The sequence below is a fragment of the Bos mutus genome, chromosome 1 (assembly GCF_027580195.1).
Source record: "Bos mutus isolate GX-2022 chromosome 1, NWIPB_WYAK_1.1, whole genome shotgun sequence".
In the NCBI taxonomy this organism is placed as follows: Eukaryota; Metazoa; Chordata; class Mammalia; order Artiodactyla; family Bovidae; genus Bos; species Bos mutus.
The window spans coordinates 62,963,620-62,991,188 of record NC_091617.1 but is presented as its reverse complement, the minus strand read 5'-3'; the positions used below and the strand labels follow the sequence as shown (position 1 = coordinate 62,991,188).

At 40.8% G+C, this 27,569-nt stretch overlaps 1 protein-coding gene across 2 annotated transcripts in view; it reads left to right on the top strand.

The window, feature by feature from the left end:
• The first annotated feature begins 7,675 nt into the window (after positions 1-7,675).
• The window catches only part of IGSF11 (immunoglobulin superfamily member 11), a 139,223-nt gene continuing 119,329 nt past the window's right edge, over positions 7,676-27,569 (top strand). The window contains exon 1 of one of the 2 annotated variants that reach the window (XM_005891238.3): positions 7,676-8,084. In XM_005891238.3, the coding sequence (XP_005891300.2) occupies positions 8,033-8,084 (52 nt within the window). In that variant the 5' untranslated portion in view covers positions 7,676-8,032. The remainder of the gene's footprint in view (positions 8,085-27,569) is intronic. The other variant, XM_005891237.3, reaches the window with a different exon arrangement.

The following is a 27,569-nucleotide window of genomic DNA, read 5'->3' as shown; positions in this document are numbered from 1 at the left end:
AAGATGTGGGACTTCACTTCAGCAATACTCACCACAGTGACAGGGACTGGCTACAGTGAGGGGGTGGGGGGGCGGAGATGCTGTTTGCCCTCCTGAAGCAACAGTTAGAACTGGGCATGGAACAACAGACTGGTTCCAAATAGGAAAAGGAGTACGTCAAGGCTGTATATTGTCACCCTGCTTATTTAACTTATACGCAGAGTACATCATGAGAAACGCTGGGCTGGAAGAAGCACAAGCTGGAATCAAGATTGCTGGGAGAAATATCAGTAACCTCAGATATGCAGATAACACCACCCTTATGGTAGAAAGTGAAGAGGAACTAAAGAGCCTCTTGATGAAAGTGAAAGAGGAGAGTGAAAAAGTTGGCTTGAAGCTCAACATTCAGAAAACTAAGATCATGGCATCTGGTCCCATCACTTCGTGGGAAATAGACGGGGAAACAGTGGGAACAGTGTCAGACTTTAATTTTTTGGGCTCCAAAATTGCTGCAGATGGTGATTGCAGCCATGAAATAAAAAGATGCTTACTCCTTGGAAGGAAAGTTATGACCAACCTAGATACCATATTAAAAAGCAGAGATATTACTGCCGGGGACCAGCCTTGGCTGATCCAGGGTATTCGAAGGAGAGACGGCATAGGCGAGGATCAGGAAACAATTGCTTAATTAAATGTTAATTAAGGATATAAAGAGTAATAGAATAAGGATAGCTCAGTGAGGAAATTCAGTGGAGAAAAGAGGCTGAATAATTCAGCCAGAAGGTAAGAGAAAGAATGACATGGTGAGACCAAGTTTCGGTGAACAAGGCCCGCACTTTTTTTTCCAAAGTAGTTTTTATACCTTAAGTTATGCATAGAGGATAATGGGGGAAGGGGTAGAGTCATGCAGCAAGCCAGGCTTTCTTCCTGCAAACTTATCATATGCAAAAGCTTAGGTGATTTGCATCATCTTCTGGCCCGGAGGCCTGTTAACATTTTAAGACCTTTTCTTCAGAAAACTTATTTTTCTCTAAAGGTGATTGGTCAGGAGCCACCCTCCAAAAGCATTAGATAAAGTTGCATTCCTACAGAGCAAAGGTGTGGTGGGCTATAACGAGAAAAAGAATTAACTCAAGGGTCCCAGGTTACAAACATTAAAGCTACTACTTACACCAATTATATTAATCAATACACTGCCAGGGACACAGCAGGTAAGGGATATGGAAACTTAGCAGCAAACATTGGCCCAACAAATGAAAATCCCTTCACCAATACAATTTCTAATCAATCTTTTAACTACTCAAAAGAATCTGTGTTTAGACAGTTTAGAACATCTCCTGCCTCTCACAGTTGGGAGGCTCTGAACAATCACATGTGGCCGGAAAAACCTATTCAGGCAGGCAAAACCTATTCAGGCAGGCTAGAGGATTTCCAAAGGAGTTTGTAGGTTAAACACTGTCACACCCAGGAATTATTAACTGGAACTGTAAGCTAACTTTTTTCAGAGAGAGGTAGTGGGGGACAGCCCCCCGTAAAGTCAGAGGTGTAGGTGAAAGCACAAAGCAGAAAGTAGGCAGACTATGGTTTTGGGGGTAGATGGGGGACTCCTGAGGCTCGATCCCACCTTTGCATATGCTGAGCCTCCTTCCTCATGACCTTTGTCATGGGCGGAGTTCCTCACACTGGCTACCGGCAGTGATAGAATTCCAGTTGAGCTATTTCAGATCCTGAAAGATGATGCTGTGGAAAGTGCTGCACTCAATATGCAATATGCACTCAATATGCAATATGCCGGTCCAACCAGTCCATTCTAAAGGAGATCAGTCCTGGGTGTTCATTGGAAGGACTGATGCTAAAGCTGAAACTCCAATACTTTGGCCACCCCATGGGAAGAGCTGACTCATTGGAAAAGACCCTGATGCTGGGAGGGATTGGGGGCAGGAGGAGAAGGGGACAACAGAGGATGAGATGGCTGGATGGCATCACCGACTCGATGGACCTGAGTGTGAGTGAACTCCACGAGTTGGTGATGGACAGGGAGGCCTGGTGTGCTGTGGTTCATGGGGTTGCAAAGAGTCGGACACGACTGAGCGACTGAACTGAACTGAAGTCTTGTCTAGCAAGCATTAACAGAAGTGTCAGCACTCTTGCCTGGGAAATCCCATGGACGGAGGAGCCTGGTAGGCTACAGTCCATGGGGTCGCTAAGGGTTGGACACGACTGAGCGACTTCGCTTTCACTTTTCACTTTCATGCATTGGAGAAGGAAATGGCAACCCACTCCAGTGTTCTTGCCTGGAGAACCCCAGGGACGGCGGAGCCTGGTGGGCTTCCGTCTATGGGGTCACACAGAGTCGGACACGACTAATGTGACTTAGCAGCACAGCAGCAGGCAGAAACAGATATAAAAAAGACTAACCTGTCTATCCGGAGAAGGTGATGGCACCCCATTCCAGTACTCTTGCCTGGAAAATCCCATGGATAGAGGAGCCTAGTAGACTGCAGTCCATGGGGTCGAGAAGAGTCGGACACGACTGCGCGACTTCACTTTCACTTTTCACTTTCATGCATTGGAGAAGGAAATGGCAACCCACTCCAGTGTTCTTGCTTGGAGAATCCCAGGGACGGGAGAGCCTGGTGGGCTGCCATCTATGGGGTTGCACAGAGTCGGACACGACTGAAGCAACTTAGCAGCAGCAGCAACCTGTCTATCTAGGTTATAAATTGATCCAAAATTTGAGGAGGATGTTTTAAAATCATAAATGATATATTTATGTCTTAACATACAATAGACACTTGTTAGTTTGCTTGTTGCTTTAGTCTAATGATTCCACTATTATCTTCTCTGCTGCTGCTGCTGTTGCTGAGTCAATTCAGTTGTGTCCGACTCTGTGCGACCCCATAGATGGCAGCCCACCAGGCTCCGCCATCCCTGGAATTCTCCAGGCAAGAACACTGGAGTGGGTTGCCATTTCCCTCTCCAATGCATGAAAGTGAAAAGTGAAAGTGAAGTCGCTCAGTCGTGTCTGACTCTTCGCAACCCCATGGACTGCAGCCTACCAGGCTCCTATGTCCATGGGATTTTCCAGGCAAGAGTACTGGAGTCGGTTGCCATTGCCTTCTCTGAATATCTTCTCTGCTCCATTATTATTATTTCAGAGACTTTACTGCCTCTTCCCAAAGGGGAATGGGGAAGAATTCCTCTCAAACTTTACTTTTAAAAGGATCAGGCTCATAAGAAAAGAACTAAACAGTGCCATTTGCAGCAACATGGATGGACCTAGAGACTGTCTACTGAGGGAAGGAAATCAGAGAAAGACAAATATCATAGGATATTACTCATAGGGAAAGTGAAAGTTGCTCAGTTGTGTCCGGTTCTTTTCGACCCCATGAACTGTAGCCTGCCAGGCTCCTCTGTCCATGCAATTCTCATGGCCAGGATACCAGAGTGGGTAGTATATCCTTTCTCTAGGGGATCTTCCCAACCCAGGAATCGAACCAGGGTCTCCTGAATTGCAGGCAGACTCTTTACCAGCTGGGCTACCAGAGAAGTGCTTCACTTGTATGTGGAATCTAAAAAAAATGTACAAATGAACTTATTTACAAAATAGAAATAAGAGTCACAGATGTAGAAACAAACTTATGGTTGCCAGGGGGAAAGTAGGGAGGGGGGATAAACTGGGAGATTGGGAATGACATATACGCACTACTGTATTTAAAATAGGTAACAAATAAGGACCTACTGTATAGCACAGGGAACTCTACTCAATACTCTGTAATGGCCTATATGGGAAAAGAATCTAAAAAGAGTGGAGATATATATATATATATATATAACTGATTCACTTTACTGTATAGCAGAAACATTGTATTTTATTTATTTAATTAAAAAAAATTTTTTTGAAACATTGTATTTTACAATGTTTATTAATACAACATTGTATTAATACATGTTATTATTACAACATTGTAAATAAACTATACACCAATACAAATTGGAAAAAAAAAGGACCAGACTCTGCTCTTAGACTATATATGGTTATAAGCAGTGAGGTTAAAATAGTTACAGAATGAGTTACTGGCTCAAACAAGGATCAAAAAGAAATTTTCTAACTTTATGAATGATATTCTTATAAAATATTCCATAGACATTCTCAAAACATAAATTAACCTTTAATTACATCCATGAATGGAGAGGGATAGGTGGTATTAATAATTTAAAATAGCTAATTAAAATAATTTATATTTAGCTTTGTAAAGCCTTATAATTCCCTCCATAGATTTTCTTTCCTAATTATGTTTTTCCTAAACTAATCATAAATTTAATTTTCTCTTCTTGAATGCAGAGTAACTGACTGTGGAAAGAGATGATCTTGCATTTTGATGGGTGGAGGAGAAAAACTGGTGTAGGACTAAAATTTGAATTTGGATAACTCCTATTTGCCTGGAAAATCCCATGGATGGAGGAGCCTGGTAGGCTGCAGTCCATGGGGTTGCTAAGGGTTGGACACGACTGAGCGACTTCACTTTCACTTTTCACTTTCATGCATTGGAGAAGGAAATGGCAACCCACTCCAGTGTTCTTGCCTGGAGAATCCCAGGGACGGGGGAGCCTGGTGGGCTGCCGTCTATGGGGTCGCATAGAGTCGGACACGACTGAATCGACTTAGCAGCAGCAGCAACTCCTATTTAAATATTGACAGGTTGACTGTATTTGAAGGTCATCAGTGTTTTTTTTCTAAGATTTTTTTTTTTAATGTGGACCATTTTTAAGGTCTTTATTGAATTCGTTACAACATTGCTTCTGTTGTTTTATGTTTTGGTCTTTTGGTCATGAGGCACCTGACATCTTAGCTCCCCAACCAGGGATTGAACCTATACTCCCTGCATTTGAAGGCAAAGTCCTAACCACTGTAAGAAGACCACCAGGGAAGACTAGGTCATCAGTGGTTTTGATCCAAGATTAATATTCACTATAACAGAGTCCCTTGCCCCAGTTGTTTCTCTCTGCATTTCTTCCTTGGTCAGATAGAACCACCCTAGTTCCTCCAGAGGTGAGGGTGGCACTTGTCTTATTCAAGTTTTACAGCTATTCCTGTGCTGGTGGGTGGTGGTGGCAGTGGGAGGAATGTTGGGGAGGCAGCAGCAGCGTTCCCCACAAATAGCTTTAAGACATTATGGTGGATATAAATTTCTTTACATGTTGGTCCATAAAGAGATAAAAGAAAGACTCTGTGGTGTGGTTGAAAACTTTTGGGTTGGTTCTGGCTCTGCCCATTGGTGTCCATTGATCTTTTGGAGACTTAGTGTCTTAGTTGAGTGAAGAAGGGATAATACTACTTGCCTTACATACTCCCTGGGGTTGCCGTGAAAATCAAATCAGACAATATATGTGTACGCCCTTTGAAATTTATAAAGTATTATACAAATGAAAGATGCTGTCTGTTGCTTTAGCACTCAGAATAATTAAGAGATTTAAATCCTACTGTGGTTATAAAGCAGACTAGGATAGAAGAGTTGGTAAAACTCATTACTAATAAAAATTTTACTCAGAGCACATGCCAGGAGTATAAGCTCTGTGAATTAAATAGCACATTTTTTTCTCTTTGTTTCCCGTGAGAGTGTCCTTTTGAACGCCTCTGTGTGCAGCACTTGGAGTTTCCAGTACTCCGATCTGCTTCGAGTCCACCATCTACCATCTGCCCCCATGCTTCTGGGCAGCCAGATTGCCTCCTGAAATTTGATCAGTCCCAGTCTCCCTTCAGAAGCCATGCTTCTTTTTCAGTTAGAAGGACTGTTCCACTGAACTGTGAGCTCTCTATCCTCTCAGTAACACACTAGCTCCTGTTGGGGAAGGCAGAAGTACACTGTGGTGACAAAGAGGCAGGACAGCTCTCTTTCTGTGCTGATTCATGACACTGTAGATGTATCCCAAGTGCAACTGGAAGCCTTGTAAGGGTAAGGGTCATATATTTTGTGTTCAGCCTTCCACCCAGTGCCTTACACAGTGTACTCAGTAAATATTTACTGAACTGAATTGCTAAAACAGTGTATCATATCAGGTAACTTGCTTTATCAAGGCTTTTCAGCCTCAATTACTAGATTATTTAATTATAGAATAAGTATTCTATCTCTGTATTTAAATGTAGGATTATAATGAAGCAAAGTTCTGCCCCAAGTAACACCTTGCTCTTCTCCTTATATTACTGACTCTTATACTCTACTTGGGGCTGGGTTAGAATGTAGGAATATGTATAAGACAAAGTCAGGAACTGAACTGGACAGATTAAAAAGAAATCTAGTCCTTACTGAGGAGTTTAAAAGAATGAACCAAGTGATAAAATATTTAAAATATTAGATTTCTGTTAATATAAAAAAGTCTACACGGTCATTCATTTCTTGCCATTAGAGATCTAGTCATGGATTCTAGCAAACTGGAAATAGTTAGCAAAATTGAGGGATTTAAAATTCATAAACAAACTATCTTTTCAGGGTATTCTTATTAAAAGTGATTGGTATTTCTTAATATGGTTCTTTTTTAAATTTGAAATTGTAATAGCAACATTTTCAGAAAAGAAAAAATGTATCCCTAATTCCACCATCTTGATACTATTTTAATTTTTATGTATGTCTCCCAATCTTTGTCCACATGTATAGGTATTTTTTTTTTTCTTTTTGTCTTTCTTCTGTGCATCCTATTTTTGTTTCTGAGTTGCCCTGGGAGGACTGCATCTGCCAGATGGGGGCTCAGAATTTCTGAATGGCTCCAAGAATTCTAATCTATGCTGCTGTAGAAATTAACAAGGACAGGCTGACATTACAGAGGGCGGTATGTATGTCCTCAAATCTAGAAGGCTTGAGTGGGAGACTTAAGTAGAATGGGACTATGGGCTTTAAGAAAGAGAGCAACAACCTCATTGTTAGAGAAATGAAGATAAGGTTTTATAAGGAAAGATATAGGTAGATATTTAAGTAAAATAATTTCAGATGCCATGAAGGTCTCTTTTCCCACCCAACCAAAACAACAAGAAACAAAAAAATAGAAACCCAACCAAAGTAATCAACTACCACAACAAAAACATCTCTAGTTAACATGAAAATAAAATTTTCTAGTTTTACTACTCAACAAATACTTGAAATTAGTTTAAGAAAGCAAAAAGGTTTAAAACAAGAATTTTAAATACTGTTAAGTTGATCTAAGTCTTTCACGGTGTACAGCCCCTACGCTCCTTTGAAGGAAGAAAGGGGTAGTTAGAAAAATAAAAGTATAGGACAAACTTCATCGACTCTTACCTTTGCCAGGGTCAGGTTTTTTTTTTTTTTTTTTAGGCTACAAAAGAAAGGACTGGGAGAAAGTGAAAGAGCGAAACAGAAATCTAAAAAGAGTCTTGGAGGTTGGGACCCAGGCTGTGGTGAAGTGCCTCGTCGAGCTTTCTGGGGTTCAGGACTTTTACTACGGGTCCGGGGAGTGGATCCGAGTAGGAGAGGGGCCCTGGCTGCCTGCGAGGAGGACGCCCGCCTTCGGTCTCCGGCGCTCGCGGAGGCGTGCGGAGAGCGGGCGTTTCAGCTCACAGGTGGCCAGAGCCGCGCCAGCTGCGCGCAGCGCCCGCTCCGCGTGTGGGCCGCCAGGCGTCGCGCCGGAGCCGCGGTTGCCCTGGAGACCGAGAGGGGCGAGTGGGCGGCGCGGAGCCGAGCCGCAGCCGGGCTGCCGCCCGAGTAGCCGGGCGAGAGTTGGGGGGGAGTGGCTGTCCCCAGGCGGCGCGAGGGGCCGGCGGGTCCTGGGGCAGTGCGAGGTGGCCGTGGCGCCGCGGGGCGAGGCCGGCGAGCCCGGGACGCACCTGTGCGCAGCTCAGCCTCTGCGGAGCCGGGCGGCGCGGGAGCCGCGCTTGTCTCGTCTGCAGGTCCCACCGTCCCAGCCCCGCCGGGCGGACTGCGGCCAGGAGGCTAGTCTGGGAGGTTCCGGCTGCCCCAAGAGCGCCGAGAGCCCGGCCCGCGCCTCGGCTGCTGCGACGAGGAGCCGGGCGGGCGGCGGGCGCGCTCCCCGCGGCCCCGGGATGACTTGTCGGGGCTCCCCTCTGGCGCCTTTGCTGCTCTTCTCTCTGCACGGTGAGTGGCCCTCCCATCCTCTCCCCTCCCGGTGGGGCCAGGCGGGGCCGGCAGGCCGGGGAAGGCTGTCTCGCCGGGGCTGGTCCTGGGAACCCAACTTTCTCGGGGGCCATATTCGTGATTGTCGGCGAGGCTCGCGCTCCCACGCGGAGCCCTCTGCCAGCTCCCCGCACGGCTCCGGCTCAGGTGTTAGGATCCGAGAGGTGACTGCGCCCCCCGCCCGGTTACCGCCGGTCCTGAACCGGACTCCGACCGTGACCGCGCTCTTTGCCCCCTTTAGATAACGAACTCCCTTACATTCTGGGTCCGGGGAGAAACGGGATTTAGAATCGTTTCCGTTACGAGGCGGCTGCAGAACACTGGAAATGTTTTTAAAATAATCTGGAACACTTTTAAGTTGCAGTTTTCACCAAATCTTTAAAGAGCATGTGCAGGTTATGACTAAAAATGTGATCTTTATTAAAAACACACACATACACAAAAACTCTACAGTACGTACACTAGATTTGAAAACAATTTATTTTTTAATGGTCGAGGTTCTTCCCCAAGGAATTTAAGTCGACTTACAAAAATACATAGAACATAGCCATATTAGAACAAAAGAAATAAACGTGTTTGATTTTCTTGTTAACTGTCTTCTAAAAAATATCCATTTAAATTTTGATTTCTACTTAATCTTCTTAAATTTTACGTTCTATGACTAGCTGTCGTGTTGAGACCCTGTTTTCATTTTATACAAGTGACTTTGTGTGTGTGTGTGTTTGAATTTCCTGTCCTGTGGAATCAAGTTTTCTGTTCCATTTAATTCATTGTTGAGATTTACTGAGATTTATTCTGAAGGCTTTTATTTAAAAAGCAGGATAACTGGTTTATGGAGTTTTGTGGTTAATGCTGTTTCTTTTTGAAGATAGTGGTATGTTTCCCATAATTTTATAACCTTATTTGAACTGTTAATGTACCCATAGATCTTGAAGTAAGTTAATTTTAGCTGACTTAAATTTGTACAGATTGAGTTTAAGGGAAGGAAGAAATACAAAACTTGCATATCTTTTCCATAGGAGCGAGAGAAGGAAATGTTCAAAATTACAGATAACTTTTCAGGACCTCAATAGGTATATATTTGGTGATGATGTACAAAATGACATTTGTATGTGCTTTGTATAAACATGTGCTTCCCAATTAACTTTGTCTGGTCACTACTTTGAGAGAGCCAGTATTTTTCTCTGTCCTACTTTTTTAAGCGTGAAATAAGATAGAGTAAGTAAACTTTTAAATAATCCCTCGGACACAACTGAAACTGTTTTAAATATTACTGTAAGAACAGCTGACTTTTTTGGTAAAAAATACATTGTTAGCCTTCATCTGTTACAATAAATGCCACCCTCTTCTGGTAAATAGTGTTTGTGTATGGTTGAGTTTTGAATTATTAGGCAGTACTTTTTAAAAGAGTTGGTGAAATTTGCAGAATCAGCCTTACAAGGTCATCTGATGTGTTTCTTTTCCTTCAGCAGAACTATTCCTAAATATACTGGGATGTTTTTAAAGACTTCCAAGGACATTTCAGCCTTTGTGATAATCTGTTTTGTAGAGGCACTTGTCACCCTCAAAAAACTGTGTTCATTTGTTCGATAAGTGTTTACTGAGCCTCCACTCTGGGCACTTGGGTGGGGCAGGATGGTGGTGGGAGACAAAGATACATGAATTTGTCCACTTTCTGTAAAAAATACGTTGTCCACCTCCTGTAAGGAGTTTGCAGTTTTCAGACAAGCTGCAAGCATGCACAAGTGAGTTATGATACAAGGAATATATATATGAGTGTCATTTGTTATTGGTGGTAGTGATATCAAGGGAGACTTCATGGAAAAGTCTTTTGATCTGGACTTTGAGTAGAGTTTGAATTGGCTGAGATGGGAGTGTTTGGTTTTCTAAGCCAAAGGAACAGCCTGGCTGTAGGATATGAAGTGGAAAGTGCAGGGGCATATTCAGCATCAGTCCTTCAAATGAATAGTTAGGACTGATCTCCTTTAGGATGGTCTGGTTGGATCTCCTTGCAGTTCAAGGGACTCTCAAGAGTCTTCTCCGACACCACAGTTCAAAAGCATCAATTCTTCGGGACTCAGTGTTCTTTATAGTCCAACTCTCACATCCATACATGACTACTGGAAAAACCATAGCTTTGACTAAATGGACTTTTGTTGGCAAAGTAATGTCTCTGCTTTTTAATATGCTGTCTAGGTTGGTCATAACTTTTCTTCCAAGGAGCAAGTGTCTTTTAATTTCATGGCTGCAGTCACCATCTGCAGTGATTTAGGAGCCCCCCAAAATAGAGTCAGTCACTGTTTCCACTCTTTCTCCATCTATTTGCCATGAAGCGATGGGACTGGCAATGCCATGGTTTTTCCAGTAGTCATGTATGGATGTGAGAGTTGGACTGTAAAGAAAGCTGAGCACCGAAGAATTGATGCTTTTGAACTGTGGTGTTGGAGAAGACTCTTGAGAGTCCCTTGGACTGCAAGGAGATCCAACCAGTCCATCCTAAAGCAGATCAGTCCTGGATGTTCACTGGAAGGACTGATGTTGAAGCTGAAACTCCAGTACTTTGGCCACCTGATGTGAATAGCTGACTCATTTGAAAAGACCCTGATGTTGGGAAAGATTGAGGGCAGGAGGAGAAGGGGACAACAGAGGATGAGATGGTTGGATGGCATCACCGACTTAATGGACATGAGTTTGGGTAAACTCTGGGAGTTGGTGATGGACTGGGAGGCCTGGAGTGCTGCGGTCCATGGGGTCACAGAGTCGGACACGACTGAGCGACTGAACTGAACTGATGGGACCAGATGCCATGATCTTAGTTTTCTGAATGTTGAGTTTTAAGCCAACTTTTTCACTCTCCTCTTTAACTTTCATCAAGAGGCTCTTTAGTTCTTCTCTTTCTGCTTTAAGTGTGGTATCATCTGCGTATACGAGGTTATTGATATTTCTCCAGACAATCTTGATTCCAGCTTGTGCTTCATCCAGTCCAGCATTTCTCATAATGTGCTCTGCATATAAGTTAAATAAACAGGGTGACAATATACAGCTTTGATGTACTCCTTTCCTGATTTGGAACCAGACCACGTGACCTGCCTCCTGAGAAATCTGTATGCAGGTCAAGAAGCAACAGTTAGAACTGGACATGGAGCAACAGACTGGTTCCAAATTAGGAAAGGAGTACCAGTGGGTTAGGTATATCTAAAGTGTTTCTTGTATTACTTGTGGTTCCTTAAAATAGCAGGTAACCTTCCAGAATCTGGAGAAAATACATAAAAGACAACATGAAATGAAAATGAGAAGAATTATGAGCCTGAGTGTTAGCATTATGAAACATTTACTGTGAACTTCCACTACCTAGCTTTAACTTTAATTATGGAACTTTTGGGAAGGATTCACTTTTTAGTAAAAATTTTGTAGTTTGACCTACATGAAAGGTGACAGCCACTGGGTGAAAATTTTAGAGAAATTAAATTCAATATTCAACACAGACTACTCAGGAAGCAGTTTACATATTAAATCAGCAAGCGCTTCAAAAATGTTATGCTTAGAACTGTTGTCAGACCCAAGGTAGTGATGCAACGGGTAAAGACTTCTTCCCCCCAGCAACAGTATGTGGCACGTTTTCAAATGTGTTTTCACACTTTGATAGTGGAAGCATTTATAATGAAAAGTCTCATTTGAATCTTCATACTTAAGCCATGTGATTTGGTGTCAAACAAGGTGGTGTGCTGGTGCACAAGATTCTTTAGCTGCTCTGAGTTATACAGAACACCATTCTGGAAGTGAAGTTGGGAAAATTGTGGCGTTCCCCTAAAATTCTCATCTGTAACTGGTTTATTTAGAAGAGGGATTCTGAGCCCGTGATCTACACCTGTGATATCAGTTTATATTTTGGGCAGTTTGAGGGATTACTGACTTTTCTGGTAGTCTGATGACCTCAGCTGAACATGGTCCCTCGATTTCCTCCTCCCTTGTTCGATGAGGACTCCCTGGTACTTACACATCTAACCCTGTGTTTTGAGAGCAGCTTCAGAACATCTGGAGGCTCTGAAATCCTCCCTTGATTGTACTTGGAGAGAAGCTAGTTTAAGAGAGGTTGTCAGTTCTTGGGTGGTATTCAACATGCCATCCAATTTGAGCTGATTTTGGTCTTAAAAGTGGAAAGTTAATTAGTTTACTTATTAGTTAAGCTGATCTTACTAAACTGGAAGGATTTCTTCCCATTCCAGTTTGGGTAATTGATTTCCTCAGTGCCTGGTTTCCTACCATGTAACAAGGACTGTAGTAATAGTTTCCATCTGTGATGGTTTTAAAATTGTAGAAATGTGAAGTCAAAGAAAAATCTGTTTCCTAATTTCATAAATCATAGACTCAGTCATTGATCTGATATCTGTTCATGGTTATCATTATTAGGTCCTATGTAGAATGATATAGGGTGTGGTTCTGCCTCACTGATGTGTTATAGGGAGATCACGTTTTCATAAATATCATTAATTTTTTGTTTTTGTAGAACAAGATTAAACTAATGCAATTTACCAGTGTGAACAAGAAGTCTAGTCAATAAAACATTCTTAGAAGTAGCATGCTTCCTGGTTTCTCTTCGTTTAGCATTTTCATCTTGAGAGAGGTAACAAACCGACAGATGAGACGCGCGCTTATTTAGAAGAGCATTGCCTCCTGTGAAGAAGTTGAGGTCTCAGAAGTGCTGAGTTCAGGAAACTCTTGTATCACAGAAAGGTCTTTGCGAGAATCTTCAGAGAATTAGGTTAACATTGTTGTTGTTTTTCAGTAGCTAAGTCATGTCTGACTCTTTGCGACCCCGTGGACTGCAGCACGCCAGGCTTCCCTGTCCTTCACTAGGTTAACATTAGCGGCTGAGAAAGATGGTGGGTCAGGATTTAGGGTTGGGATGATGGTTAAAGTATAGTAGGTTTGTTGGAAATTAATAACTTTTTTCATGGAGGATCACACTATGTAATAATGATGCAATCTGACATTGTGAATGTAAGTCTAATGGTGCCACTTCTGGGCCATTCTTTCTTTTTTTTAATTTAGTTTTTATATTTTAATTAGAGGGTAATTACTTTACAATATTGTGATGGCTTCTGCCATACATCAGCATGAATCGGCCATAGGTGTACATGTGCCCCTCTCTGCTGAATCCCCCCCCCTGCCCTCCCCACCCCATCCCTCCAGGCTGTCACAGAGCGCCTGCTCTGGTTCCCGGTGTCACACATGAGATGCGCAGTGGCTGTCTGTTTCACGTATGGTAATGTGTATGTTTCAGTGCTGCCCTCTCAAATCATCCCACCCTCTCCTCCTCCCATTGAAAGACATAAAGAAAGTCTGTTCTCTGTGTCTGTCTCCTTCACTGCCCTTCATAGAGGATCATTGGTATTATCTTTCTCGATTCCATATATATGCGTTATTATACGGTATTTGCCTTTCTCTTTCTGACTTACTTCACTCTGTATAAGAGGGTCTAGATTCATCCACCTCATTAGAACTGACTCAGAACTGACTGCTTTCCTTTTTATAGGTGAATAATATTCTGTTGTGTATATGTACCACAACTTTCTTATCCATTCATCTGCTATTGGACATCCAGGTTGCTTCCATGTTCTAGCTATTATAAACAGTGCTGCAATGAACATTGGGGTACATTTGTCTTTTTCAATTATGGTTTCCTCAGGGTATATGCCCACTATGGGGTTGTTGGGCTATATGGTAGTTTTATTCCTAGTTTTTAAAGGAATCTCCCTACTGTTCTCCATAGTGGTTGTAGCAGTTTGCATTCCTACCAACAGTATAAGAGGGTTCCCTTTTTTCCACACCCTCTCCAACATTTATTGTTTGTAGGCTTTTTGATGATGGCCATTCTGACTGGTGTGAGATGATACCTCATAGTTGTTTTGATTTGCATTTCTCTAATAATGAACATTGTTGAGCATCTTTTCATGTGTTTATTAGCCATCTATAGGTCTTTGGAGAAATGTTTGTTTAGGTCTTTTGCCCACTTTTTGATTGGGTCGTTTGTTTTTCTGGTATTGAGCTTCATGAGCTGCTTGTATATTTTGGAGATTAATTTTGACAGTTCTTTCATTTGCTATTATTTTCTTCCATTCTGAGGGTTGTCTTTCACTTTGCCTATAGTTTCCTTCATTATGCAAAAGCTTTTAAGTTTAATTAAATCTCATTTGTTTATTTTTGTTTTTATTTCTGCTACTCTAGGAAGTGGATCGTAGAGGATCTTGCTGTGATTTATTAGAAGACTCATTAATCCAAAATTTTTTAAATGAAAAGAAATTTAAAATTCCACCAAAGTCTGTTGAAGATCACATCAGTGGAAGCTTAAGCAATGTTTACACTTGTTTTCTCATTAATGTTGTTTCTTTTCTCTCTTTCCTTCCCATCTTCTTCCATTTTGAAGAATGTAATGTTCTGTTAGTAGCGTCAGATTCTTCTTAAGTAAATAAATATAGCTACTGGATATTGTAGTTACTTCAGGTTATTCTGTTTTACCTATACCAGGATTGATATCAACAAATAAAACCCCTGTAGCCAACCAGGCAGACCCAGAAATCACCTTAGAAGCTAGAATTGGTGGGCTTGTATGAGAGTGTGGACCTGGTTCTACAGTTTCCCCTTGTTCCATGAGGTTAACTTTATCATATAATTGTGTGTGTGTGTGTATATGTATGTATATACATTTTCCCTAAAAGACAGTACCATGCCTGGCATAGAGTAAGTGCTCAGTAAATAACTGTGACTGAATGAATGAGTGGTTACTAAAGCAGGTGGTACTCCCCTGTGCTTGGGGTGCCTGAAAAGCATCCTTTTTTTTTCTGTTAAAAAAATAATTTCTTTAAAATTTTCCTCAGGGATTTGGTTTGATTGTCAGCTTCAGCTGATCTTTAAACCTTGCTGTATGTTTTGTGAAATAGAGGTGAAAGAGTTCTATTTTCACAGTCTTTTCAAATTCTGTGACTTTAGAAGTTTATGTAGAAATGCTGTATTTATAGACCTTTTAAAGTTGCTTCTTAGCTTCTCTTTAATCCTAAAACTTTAAAGTTGTCCATCTCAAGACTTTTTTTCCCCCCTAAGGAATTTCTAAAGATTTTGCTCCATGTACTGAAGAGTGATGTTGGACTTTTGGAAATCCATTTAGAACCTTGAAGTTTCCCATTTATATCACTGGTGTTCTTAGTCCTGAAGGCCTGTATGTTGGAACTAGTCTCCCAAGAATGGAGATAATTGATTAACATCTCATATGGTCTAAGCTTCCCAGGTGGCGCAGTGGTAAAGAATCTGGCTGCCAACTTGGGAGAGGTGTGTTTGATCTCACAGTGGGGAGGATTCCCTGGAGGAGGAAATGGCAACCCACTTGAGTATTTTTGCCTGGAAAATCCTACGGACAGAGGAGCATGGTAGGCTACAGTCCATGGGGTCTCAAAGAGTTGGACATGACTGAGTGCCTGAGCATGCACATGCATGGTCTAAGCCCTCTCTCCCCTTCCCCATGTCATGTGCATACAGTACTGCAGAAGCTTTTTAGGAAATAGGAGCATTACTCAGCCAGCCTCACATGGGAGGCATTATAACCTCCTCCTGGTGGAGCTTGCTAGTTGTCCTTCCCTCTCATTCCCTTCCCTTCCCCTGAAGTCTGTGTACTTCAAGCCACAGTTTCTTCCTGCTGTGATCCATTCCTTTAGGTACCATCCTTTCAGTCTGCAGTGATGTTTATATCTCTCAAAATGTCCAAAGTTGTTTTCTAATCATAACTGCATCCTCAGCAATGTGCTTGCAAATGCCGTGATGTTATCATCATTTAAATTTAAGTATCATCAGTTTTAAGTATCATTATACTAATCTTTGTTTCTTTGGCCCAGGCACATCACTGTCAGCTATACAACTTCTGTCAGCCCTCATTGGTCAAGAACATTTGCCAGAACACAAAATTCGTGGCAAATGAAAAGGCTGAAGTGTAGTGAACAGCACTTGTTGCAGAACATATTCAAATCAGGCTAGCTAGCATTTGATGTTTTCATTGGCTAAGAAAGTTTATAGTACAGTTAACTTATGTGTATTGTCCGTGTATAAATACAGATTGCTGTACTTGTACTTGTTGGCCAAGACTTAAGACAGTATGAAGAACACATGAAAAATGTGTTAACAGTACACTACAAAGATTCTCAGACTTTTTGGTGTTAAAGATTATTGGGACCTTAAAGATTATTGAGGGCCAGAAGTGCTTTTGTTTATGTGGCTTGTATCTGTCAGTATTGACCATGTGCTGTGCTTAGTTGCTCAGTGGGCTCTGTCTCTTTGTGACCCCCGTGGACTCTAGCCCACCAGGCTCCTCTGTCCATGGTTTTCCAGGCAAGAATACTGGAATGGGTTGCCATTTCCTACTCAGGGGATCTTCCCAACCCAGGGATTGAACCCACATCTCTTGTGTCTCCTGCATTGGCAGGCTTGTTTACTACCAGCACCACCCGGGAAGCCCACAAATTTACCATATTAGAAGCCAAAAGTGAGAAAATTAAAAAATATGTACTAATCAATTTAAAAATAACAGTAATATATTCATTATATGTTGACATAATACATTTTTGTGACACATATGGGTTTTTCTCAAGCCAAAAAATATTAGCTAGAAGAGTGGCATTGTTTAGAAATGTCAGGCTCACTGGAAGACAGCTAGATTCTCCCATCTGCTTTTGTATTCAATTTATTATGATGTATTGGTTTGGTTGAACTACATGAAGAATATCTGGCCTCTTACAACTATGTATTTGGAAAAGGAAGGAGTATGTTGATAGCATTTTCAGATAATTTTGTTTATTCTTTGATATTCCACCAAAACACTTTAAGAGGTAGTATCTAAAAGATTGGGCTTCCCAGGTGGCTCACTGGTAAAGAACCCACGTGCCAATGCGGGAGACACAAGAGACAGGGTTTGATCCCTGACTTAAGAAGATCTCCTGGAGGAGGAAATGGCAACCCACTCCAGTTTTCTTGCCTGGAAAATTCCATGGACAGAGAAGCCTGATGGGCTACAGTCCATGGGGTTGCAGAGAGTCAGACACGACTTAGCAGCTGAGCACACATACATCTTAAAGACTGGTTGCAGTGAAGATTCTGAAACCATATCAGTAAACATTTCTTATTCCATTCAAGTCCACTTTAATAGATTTTAAACATTGCACTTTAAATGGATCTTATACTCATGTGTGGTTCTTTTTGTAACATTATTCATTGTTTGTTTGAAAAATATTGATTCACTGATGCAGATCTTACAGATGTTGACATGTATTGCATTTTATAAAATGTAAAAAGATAATCACATTTAATACCACCATTGAGCTCACCAGCACAGCCTTTCAGTGTTGGGAAACTGTTAAAGTTCACAGTGGCAGATACAAGCTTTCCAAAATTTTAATATTTATTCCAATTTTATCACTGGCAACAGATAGTTGGTTACTTCCCTCAAAATGAGAGTCTTGCTTTGTTTGGTTTTGAGGAAATGTCATCCAGATTCCCAAGTCTGACTGATTAGTCTGTGAGTTGTTCCCTCAAGTACAAGGGCTAATCTGGGGAAAAGCGGATGGTTGAGTTAGCCTTGGGCTCTAACTGCTGGCCCAGCGCTTCTCCTTAGGACCCCACTTGACTCTGTAACCGCATATGGGATTCCTATTTCATGCTGCCCATTTGGTTACACAGAATACTAGAAAAGGTCAGGATGCAATGAAACTGCTGTTGTTGCTTCACAAAGACATCTAAAAAAAACTGGATTTCCTTTTTTAACCATGAGTGCGTGATGGTGATGACTGCAGCCTTCTCCCACAGTTTCCTGACAGCGCCTTGACTTATGCCAAGGCGCCAACAGTTTCACCCACCACTGCTTCTGCACCATAAGTACAAATGTCAACTCGGGCAAAAAGGCAGATAATACTTTACCAGTATTAAGAAAAAAGCTTGTACCTCTTGGACTTTCTGACAGGATCTTGGAGACCCCCATGGATCTATGGACTAGTCTTGAAATGCTGGTATAGTGTAATGAGATGTTAGTATTTTTTTTTTTTGAAAAAAGTTGTAGACACAAATAGCTGTACAATTTTTCTATGTTATGGGGGATGGCATTAAATGGAGTATGTATGCATTTTAAAAAATAAATACTGTAAAATTCTTTATTTTGTATAAATTTTTAAATTATAAAAGTAGCATGTCTTAGCCGTAAAAATTCAAACAGTGCAGAAATGTTTAAGAATTGACTCAAACCCACCTCCACCCACTGAATTCTCTGCTTTTACTGTGCATTGTTCCAGGCCTTTCTTGAACCACAAACAAAGCCTGCAATGCGTATGCATTTTTTTTTGTAAATAATGCCATAATACTCTTCTGTAACTTATTTTTAAAACATAACAATTTAATATGGGTAGCTTACCACATCTATTACATGGTATCTTACCACATCTATTACATTATCCTTAGTGATTACTTGGTATTTCACAGCATGTATAATTTATTTAGCTGTTTCTCCATTATTGTATATTACTGTTGTTTCTTATTTTTCTTATATTAACTACGTAGCAGACATCTTTGGACATATAACCTATAAATTTGTGGAGAAATTTTTATAGTCTAGGTTGCCCAAAGTGAAGTTTTTTGGTTGTACACGTTTAGCATCACGTAAAAGTTTATGGGTTTGTAGAGTGAGACAGCTCAGATCTGAATTCTTGACTTGTCACTTATTTGTTCTGTGACTTTGGGAATGTTACGATGTCCTGAGCTTGGGCTTGATCATCTTGTAAAGTGGAAATAACCTTCTCAGTGTGTTGGGAAGCACTAAATTAAATGAAATGACACATCTCTAAACTGTGTAGCGTGGTGCCTGGCAAGTAGAAAATGAAAATGCTTGGTTAGTGGCAGTTAGTCAGAAGGATTGCTAAACCCCAGTTCAAGTCAGGGAGCAAGAGCCCTAACCAGGGTTACCGGTGGAGGTGTGACCTGGGACCCATCAAACTGCTAGCTCTCCAGGCCTGCTTGCTTTTGCAAAATGAGGGATTAGGTGGTTAGGTGATCTCTTCTTTTCCAGCTCTGTGTCCTCATGGTTCTTTAACTTGGCTCCCAAGTATTGAGAGTATCGGCAATAAAATAACCTGGAGAAAGCATATGACTGATGTTAACATATTTATAAAGCTTTTCCTAAAATAGTTTTTTTGACTTAGCATGCCCTCTCCCCCTATCAATTTAATAAGACTTTTTGGTGATACCTATTCTAGGAATTAAAACCATCTTCATGTGTTGTAGAAAGATTATAAAAAGTGGTTTCAAATATAAAGAATTATATTTTAAAATTAATTTCTGTTCACTTTAGCTCAGGCTGTGTACATACATCTTTATTTTCTTAAATCCTTTGTAGCATAGATAGGTATTGTATGTGCCAGGAGAGGGTCAGCTGTGAACAGACTCATGAAAAAACATTTTACCACAATCACTGTATCCTGATCCTTTAACTTGATTTTTAGGACCTTTCTCTGCTTTTATCGTATAATGACTGCTCTTGGTCTAAGCCAGGCATTTGTTGTTATTTAGTCCCCGAGTTGTGTCCAATTCTTTGTGACCCCATGGACTGTGGCTCACCAGGCTCCGCTGTCCATGGGATTTCCCAGGCAAGAGTGCTGGAGTGGTTTGTCATTTCCTTCTCCAGGGGTCTTCCTGACTCAGGGATTGAACCCACATCTCTTGTGTTGTCATGTGAATTCTTTATCACCGAGCCACCAGTGTCTAAAATGTATCTGGACTGGGTCACATGATGTATATAGACATTTTCGTAGTGCTGCTGTTGATTAAAAGTGAAAAGCTTGTGAGCTTTTAAAAAACAATGGGTTTTAGTCAAAGAGGTAGTGATGAAAGCTTTGGAGGGGTGTGGCTGGACATGTCGTAACTCTGACTTATGTCACTGATAGTGTTTCCCAGCTGTTCTTTGTGCATTTTCATGAAAGAGGATGTTTTTATGCAAAACCAGGTGGTCTCCCAAATGGACAGTTAGTCACATTGGCAGAACTTCCAAAATAATTATAAGATTTTGTAAACTCACTGCCCACTGTGTTTTCTTGGTATGATTTGTTTTCAGATTAATTTTTTTTCTGAAACTAAAACACGCTAGCAGAGAAGATTCTTAAGGTTTATCCTCCAAAATAGTTATAGAAACTTAAACATGATTCGTTGTCATAAAAATACTTGCTGAAAATGTGACTTTGAATTCTTGCTAATTTGTGATTTCATTGTTCTCAGAGCAAAGCATGTTTCAGTTGCCCTTTGATGTCTCCAGTTTCCATGTTAACATTTGTACTTCTTTGGACAAATATATTGTGCTTTTCCCTCCTCCCTTCCTAGTTACTTTGGATTCACGTGGTTGAGTTGTCTTTCTTATTAGTAAGAAAGTGTAATGTTGTGAGCCACAGGGAACTGGACCACTAAGGTCTCTTAGAGCCCTTTAATTCCATAATGTCCTTGATCTGACGAAGCCGCTCAGCAAATCTCTTCACAATTTCCACAACCAAGCCATCTGCCTGCATTGAAATAAATCAAATCTGCTTACTCCGTCAATGTCTAACGAGTTTTCTATAAACTGATGATGTTGACCATAAGCACGAAAATAATTTGCAATCTTGAGCACTTCTTCTTGAATTCTCATCCAAGATTCTCTTGACACAGTGGAAGTTGGCATGCCAGCTTTCTCTTTGACTTGAGTCGGAGGGTAATGGAGCTGTTCCCCCACTCCCTGTGGTGGTGTTACTCACTCAGGGACAGTGAGTAGATTTCTTCTTTAGCTTTTCCACATCCAGGTTAAACTTGACAAAACCTGTGCTTGTCCTTCTACTTTATATATACTTGCTAATATAGAAATGTACACACAGTTATCTAATTTTACATGTTGCAGTTTGCATGCACACACACACTTATGTTTAAATCTCAGGCAGACTGATTTTGTACGTGGCTGAAGCTTCTGGTATTGTCTGCACCTTGGACAGTGTGGCAGCATCCCACTGGGCAAGTGTATAATCCCACGGCCTGTGCCTAGGCAATAATAATTATAATTATAATTTTTTTCACATCTGAGAACCACCAAATCGAGACCATTTCTCCTTAGTGTTCTTAATTTCTTGCTCTCCTTTCTTTCCTCACTACCTTCATTAATTTATATCCTTAAGTTTGCATTATTCTGACACTTTTCTAGTGGTTCTTTATTTCTCCTTTCTTCTCTTTGATCCATCCTTTATTCTGTGCCAGGTTGCTCTCCTGTCAAACACTGTTTTCATTATATCTCTCCCTTCCTTCGATAGCAATAACAATTGCATACTCTGAAAACCTTTGATACAGTCACTCAGCCTTTTCCTTTATGTGAGCTAAGTTTACAGTAGCTTCCCGCTTTCTTCTAACATGTCCCTGCTGCCTTTCTAAAATTTGCACTTTGTTCAGTCCGCTGAGGAATGATGACATACATAGTTATTTTGGGGATTATATTTCAAAGTTGCCAAAAGACAGCAGTGACCAGGACTAAAATTTTTTAAACCATAATATGCACAAAATAGTGTAGTAATGCTGAGTAGTACTTAGTGAATTATCATAAGTCATATCATACTTAGGTAACCATCATCTAGATCCAAAGGCAGTGCATTGCCCACGTCCAGTAGCCCCCAGAGACCCTCTCAATCATCCTGCCGTTCCCTGCTCCCGCAAGGTAACCACTTTAAAAAAAATTTATTGAAAGTATAGCTGGTTTACAATGTTGTGTTAACTTCTCCCTACAGCAAAGTGACTGAGTTGTGCATGTGTATTCTTTTCGTTATTCTTTTCTACTGTGGTTTATCACAGGATATTGGCTGTACTTTCCTGTGCTGTACAGTGGGGCCTCGTCGTTTATCCATCCTGCGTTGGATAGTTTGCGTCTGTGAATTCCAAACTCTTGATCCTTCCATCTCCCATCTGTCCTTCCTCTTGGTAACTGCAAATCTATTCTTTATGTCTGTGAGTCTGTTTCTTTTTTATAGATACGTTCATTTGTGTCATATTTTAGATATATAAGCGATGTCATATGGTATTTGTCTTTCTCTTTCTGACTTTGCTTAGTATGATAATCTCTGGATCCATCCATGTTGCTACAAATGGCACGATTTCATTCTTTTCCATGACTAATACTCCAGTGTATATACCTCATCTTCTTTACCTGTTTATCTGTTGATGGGCATTTAGGTTTTTTTCATGTCTTGGCTATTGTGAATGGCGCTGCTTTGAACATAGGGTTGCATGTATCTTTCCAAAGTATAATTTTGTCTGGGAATATGCTTGGGCATGGGATTGCTAGGTCATAGGGCAACTCTCTTTTTAGTTTTTTGAAGTACCTCCACACTGTCTTCCATAGTGGTCGCACCAGTTTATATTCCCACCAACAGTTAGGAAGGTTTCCTTTTTTCCATATCTTCTCCAGCCTTTACTATTTGTAGACTTTATGATGATGGCTGTTCTGATTGGCGTGAGGTGATACCTCATTGTATTATTGATCTGCATTTCTCTAATAATTAGCAATGATGAGCATCTTTTCATGTGTCTATTGGCCATCAGTATAACTTCTTTGGAAAAATGTCTGTTGAGATCTTCTTCCAATTTTTTGATTGAATTGTTTGTTTTTTTTTGTTATCAGTTTGTATGGGCTGTTTGTATGTTTTGGAAATTAAGCCCTTGTTGGTCATATCATTTGCAGGTGTTTTCTCCCAGTTTGTAGGTTGACCTTTTTTGGTTGTTGTTGTTAATGGTTTCCTTTGTTGTACAGAAGCTTATACATTTGATTAGGTCCCATTTGTTTATTTTTGCTTTTATTTCTATTACTTTTGGAGATGACAAAGGTAACCACTTTTTGACTTCTAATACCAGAAATTAGTCTGTTTTTAAAATTTATATAAGTAGAATAATTCTTATTTAGTATGTGTTCCTTTGTGTCTGCCTTTGAAAATTCACCACTGATTATGTGATTTATCCACACTGCTACATGTAGCTGTAATTTCTTCACCTCTGTTACAGTATAGCACTTCACTGCGTGAATATACCACTATATGGATTTATCCGTCCTAGTGCTTATAGATGTTTGGGTGGTTTCTAGTTTTGACAATGAACAACACTGCTGTGAACATTCTTGTATGTGTCTTTGGATACATAATCAGAGTTAGGAATACACCTAAGAAACAAATTGCACGTATTCAGCCTTAGTAGGTACTGCCATTTTCCCAAAGTGACTGTGCTGATCTTTACACCCTCCTAGCAGTTTATCCATTTTCTCTACATCCTGGTGAATATCAAGTATTGTCAGCTTGTTTTACTTTAGTCATTCTGATGGGCAAATAAAGGTATCACACTGTGTGTGCCTAGTTTGCAGGTATTTTGTACTTGGCTGATTACTAATGAGGTTGCTCACCTTTTTTCCTTCTTACTGGCCATTTAGGTATCTTCTTTTGTAAACTGTCTGTTCAAGTCTTTTGCCAGTTTTAAAAAAACAGCTTTATTGAGATGTAATTAGCATACCATATTTTTTACTTGTTTAAAGTATACAGTGATTTTTGGTGTATTACATTGGTAATTTTTAGGAATTGTGGTAAAATGTTAAATTTAAATTTAAATTTTAAATTGCCAACATCTGTTGGATCATAGAAAAAGCAAGGGAATTCCAGAAAAACTTCTGCTTCATTGACTATGCTAAAGTATTTGACTCTGGATCACAACAAACTCTGGAAAATTCTTAAATAGATGGGAATATCCGACCGACCACCTTCAGTTCAGTTCAGTTCAGTCACTCAGTCGTGTCAGACTCTTTGTGACCCCATGAACTGCAGCACGCCAGGCCTCCCTGTCCATCACCAACTCCCGGAGTTCACTCAAACTCACGTCCATCAAGTCAGTGATGCCATCCAGCCATCTCATCCTCTGTCGTCCCCTTCTCCTCCTGCCCCCAATCCCTCCCAGCATCAGGGTCTTTTTCAAGGAGTCAACTCTTCACATGAGGTGGCCAAAGTACAGGAGTTTCAGCTTTAGCATCATTCCTTCCAAAGAACACCCAGGACTGATCTCCTTCAGAATGGACTGGTTGGATCTCCGTGCAGTCCAAGGGACTCACAAGAGTCTTCTCCAACACCAGAGTTCAAAAGCATCAATTCTTCGGCTCTCAGCTTTCTTCACAGTCCAACTCTCACATCCACACATGACCACTGGAAAAACCATAGCCTTGACTAGACGGAACTCTGTTGGCAAAGTAATGTCTCTGCTTTTGAATATGCTATCTAGGTTGGTCATAACTTTCCTTTCAAGGAGTAAGAGTCTTTTAATTTCATGGCTGCAATCACCATCTGCAGTTATTTTGGAGCCCGCCAAAATAAAGTCTGACACTGTTTCCATTGTTTCCTCATCTATTTCCCATGAAGTGATGGGACTAGATGCCATGATCTTAGTTTTCTTAATGTTGAGCCTCGTATCCTGAGAAACCTGTATGCAGGCCAAGAAGTGACAGTTAAAACTGGTTCCAAATTGGGAAAGGAGTACGTTAAGGCTGTGTATCATCACTCTGCTTATTTAACTTATATGCAGAGTACACCATGCAAAATGCTGGACTGGATGAAGCACAAATTGGAATCAAGATTACTGGGAGAAATATCAACAACCTCAGATATGCAGATGATACCACTCACATGGCAGAAAGTGAAGAGGAATTAAAAGGCATCTTGATGAAAGTGAGAGAGGAGAGTGAAAAAGCTGGCATAAAACTCAACATTCAAAAAGTGAAGATCATGGCATCTGGTCCCATCACTTCATGGTAAATAGATGAGGAAACAGTGACAGACTTTATTTTCTTGGGCTCCAAAATTGCTCTGTATGGTGACTGCAGCATGAAATTAAAAGACACTTGCTCCTTGGAAGAAAAGCTATGACAAACCTAGACAGCGTATGAAAAAGCAGAGACATCACTTTGCCAGCAAAGGTCCATATAGTCAAAGCTATGGTTTTTCCAGTAATCATGTCTGGATGTGAGAATTGGACCACAAAGAAGTCTGAGCACTGAAGAACTGGTGTTTTCAAATTCTTTTCCAGAATTGGTGCTGGAGAAGACTCTTGAGAGTCCTTTGGACAGCAAGGAGATCAAACCAGTCAATCCTAAAGGAAATCAACCCTGAATATTCATTGGAAGGACTGATGCTGAAGCTCCGATACTTTGGCCACATGATGCTAACTCATTGGAAAAGACCCTGATGCTGGGAAAGATTGAGGACATAAGGAGAAGGGGACTACAGAGGCTGAGATGGTTGGTTGACATCACCAACTCAATGGACATGAGTTTGAGCAAATTCTGGGAGATAGTGAAGGACAGGGAAGCCTGGCATGCTGCAGTCCATGGGGTTGCAAAGAATAGGACACAACTAAGCGACTGAACAATTGGAGAAGGAGATGGCAACCCACTCCAGTATGCTTGCCTGGAGAATCCCATGGAGGGAGGAGCCTGGTAGGCTACAGTCCACGGGGTTGCAAAGAGTCGGATACGACTGAGCGACTTCACTTAAGCGACTGAACAATAGTAAACCATTTTGCTATTCAGTGTGCAATTCATTGGCATTAAGCATTTCCACAGTGTTGTGCAACCATCATCACTGTCTATTTCTAAAACATTTTTATCATCCCAAACAGAAATTCAATAAATATTAAATAATAGCTGCTTATTCCTGCTTCCCCCAGGCCCTGGTAACATCTGATCTATTTAGATATATTTGAATTTGCCTATTCTAGGTATTTCATATAGGTGGCTGCTGCTGCTGCTGCTAAGTCACTTCAGTTGTGTCCGACTCTGTGCGACCCCGTAGATGGCAGCCCACCAGGCTCCCTGTCTCTGGGATTCTCCAGGCAAGAACACTGGAGTGGGTTGCCATTTCCTTCTCCAATGCATGAAAGTGAAAATTGAAGTCGCTCAGTCGTGTCCAACTCTTCGCGACCCCATGGACTGCAGCCTACTAGGCTCCTCCGCCCGTGGGATTTTCCAGGCAAGAGGACTGGAGTGGGGTGCCATTGCCTTCTCCTCATATAGGTGGAATCATACAGTATTTGTCCATTTGTGACTGACTTTCTTCACTTAGCATGATTTCAGAGTTCATCCATGTTGCAGCAGGTATCAAAACTTCATTCCTTTTAAGGCCTGAGTAATATTTCATTGTTATATATATGCTACTTTTGTTTATTTACCTTTTGACAAACCCTTGGGTTTTTGCCAGTTTTTAAACTTTGAAAGTCTGTGTGTCTTTTTTTCCCCGTGATTTGTATAGGTTTTAAAAATACTTTTGCTGAAATATAGGCACTTTATTGGTTATATGGGTCACAAAATCTTTTACCTGTGATTTGCCTTTTCACCTTCATACTTTAGTGTCTTTTAAAGAACAGTTCTTGATTGTAATTTATTTGGCTTTGACACGTTTTTCTTTTTGACTAGCACTTTTTGTGTCTTTGGTAAGGTATCTTAGCCTGTGATCTTTTAAAATCTGTATTGCTTATCTTTTATATTTTGACCTGTAGTCCCCCGAAATTGGTTTTTCATGTGTGTGATGAGAATTGGGAGTCAAGGATTAAAGCTTACTTTTTGTGGTAGTTTACTTTTTTACATTTATGTCTAGTCTTCTTGGTTAAATAAGTGCTTTGAGTTGGTCTTATATTTCATTTTACCTCCAGGAACCAACATATTGCCTTGCACCTGGTAAGAGATAAGTAAATGCTTATTAATAATGGTCAGGTTGTAAAGGCTCATTTCCCAAAAGACACAAAGGGACCTATACAGAACAGTATGAAATGTAACTTTCTTCTTAAACTTGTTGTTGTTTAGTTGCTAAATCATGTCTGACTCTTTTGTGATCCCATGGACTATAGCCCGCCCAGATCCGCTGTTGTGGGATTTCCGAGGCAAGAATCCTGGAATGGGTTGCCGTTTCCCTCTCCAGGGGATCTTCCTGACCCAGGGATCGAACCCACATCTCCTGCAGACAGGCAGGTTCTTTGCCACTGAGTCACCAAGGAAGCCCACTTCTTCTTAAATAGCATTCATATATTAATTTCCTCTTTATAGCATTAATTTCTTCTCACTGTTTTTTGGAGACCTATCTCCCTCTTCCTCCTCTGTTGCTATCTTTGCCATCGTCATCCTTCTCCTTCATTAATACCATCCTCAACATCTGGAACTGAAGTTGAGTTCTAAATCTCGCAATCTTAATTTCCCCATTATGTGGTAGCCTCCTTTTAAGATATTAATTTTAGTTTTATAATAGTATTTTATATTGTTGAGTACCTTGCATCATAACAATGTCACCTTCCATTTGTTTTGTCCCAGGAATTTTAATCCATGGTCCAAAAATTGTTTTCAGA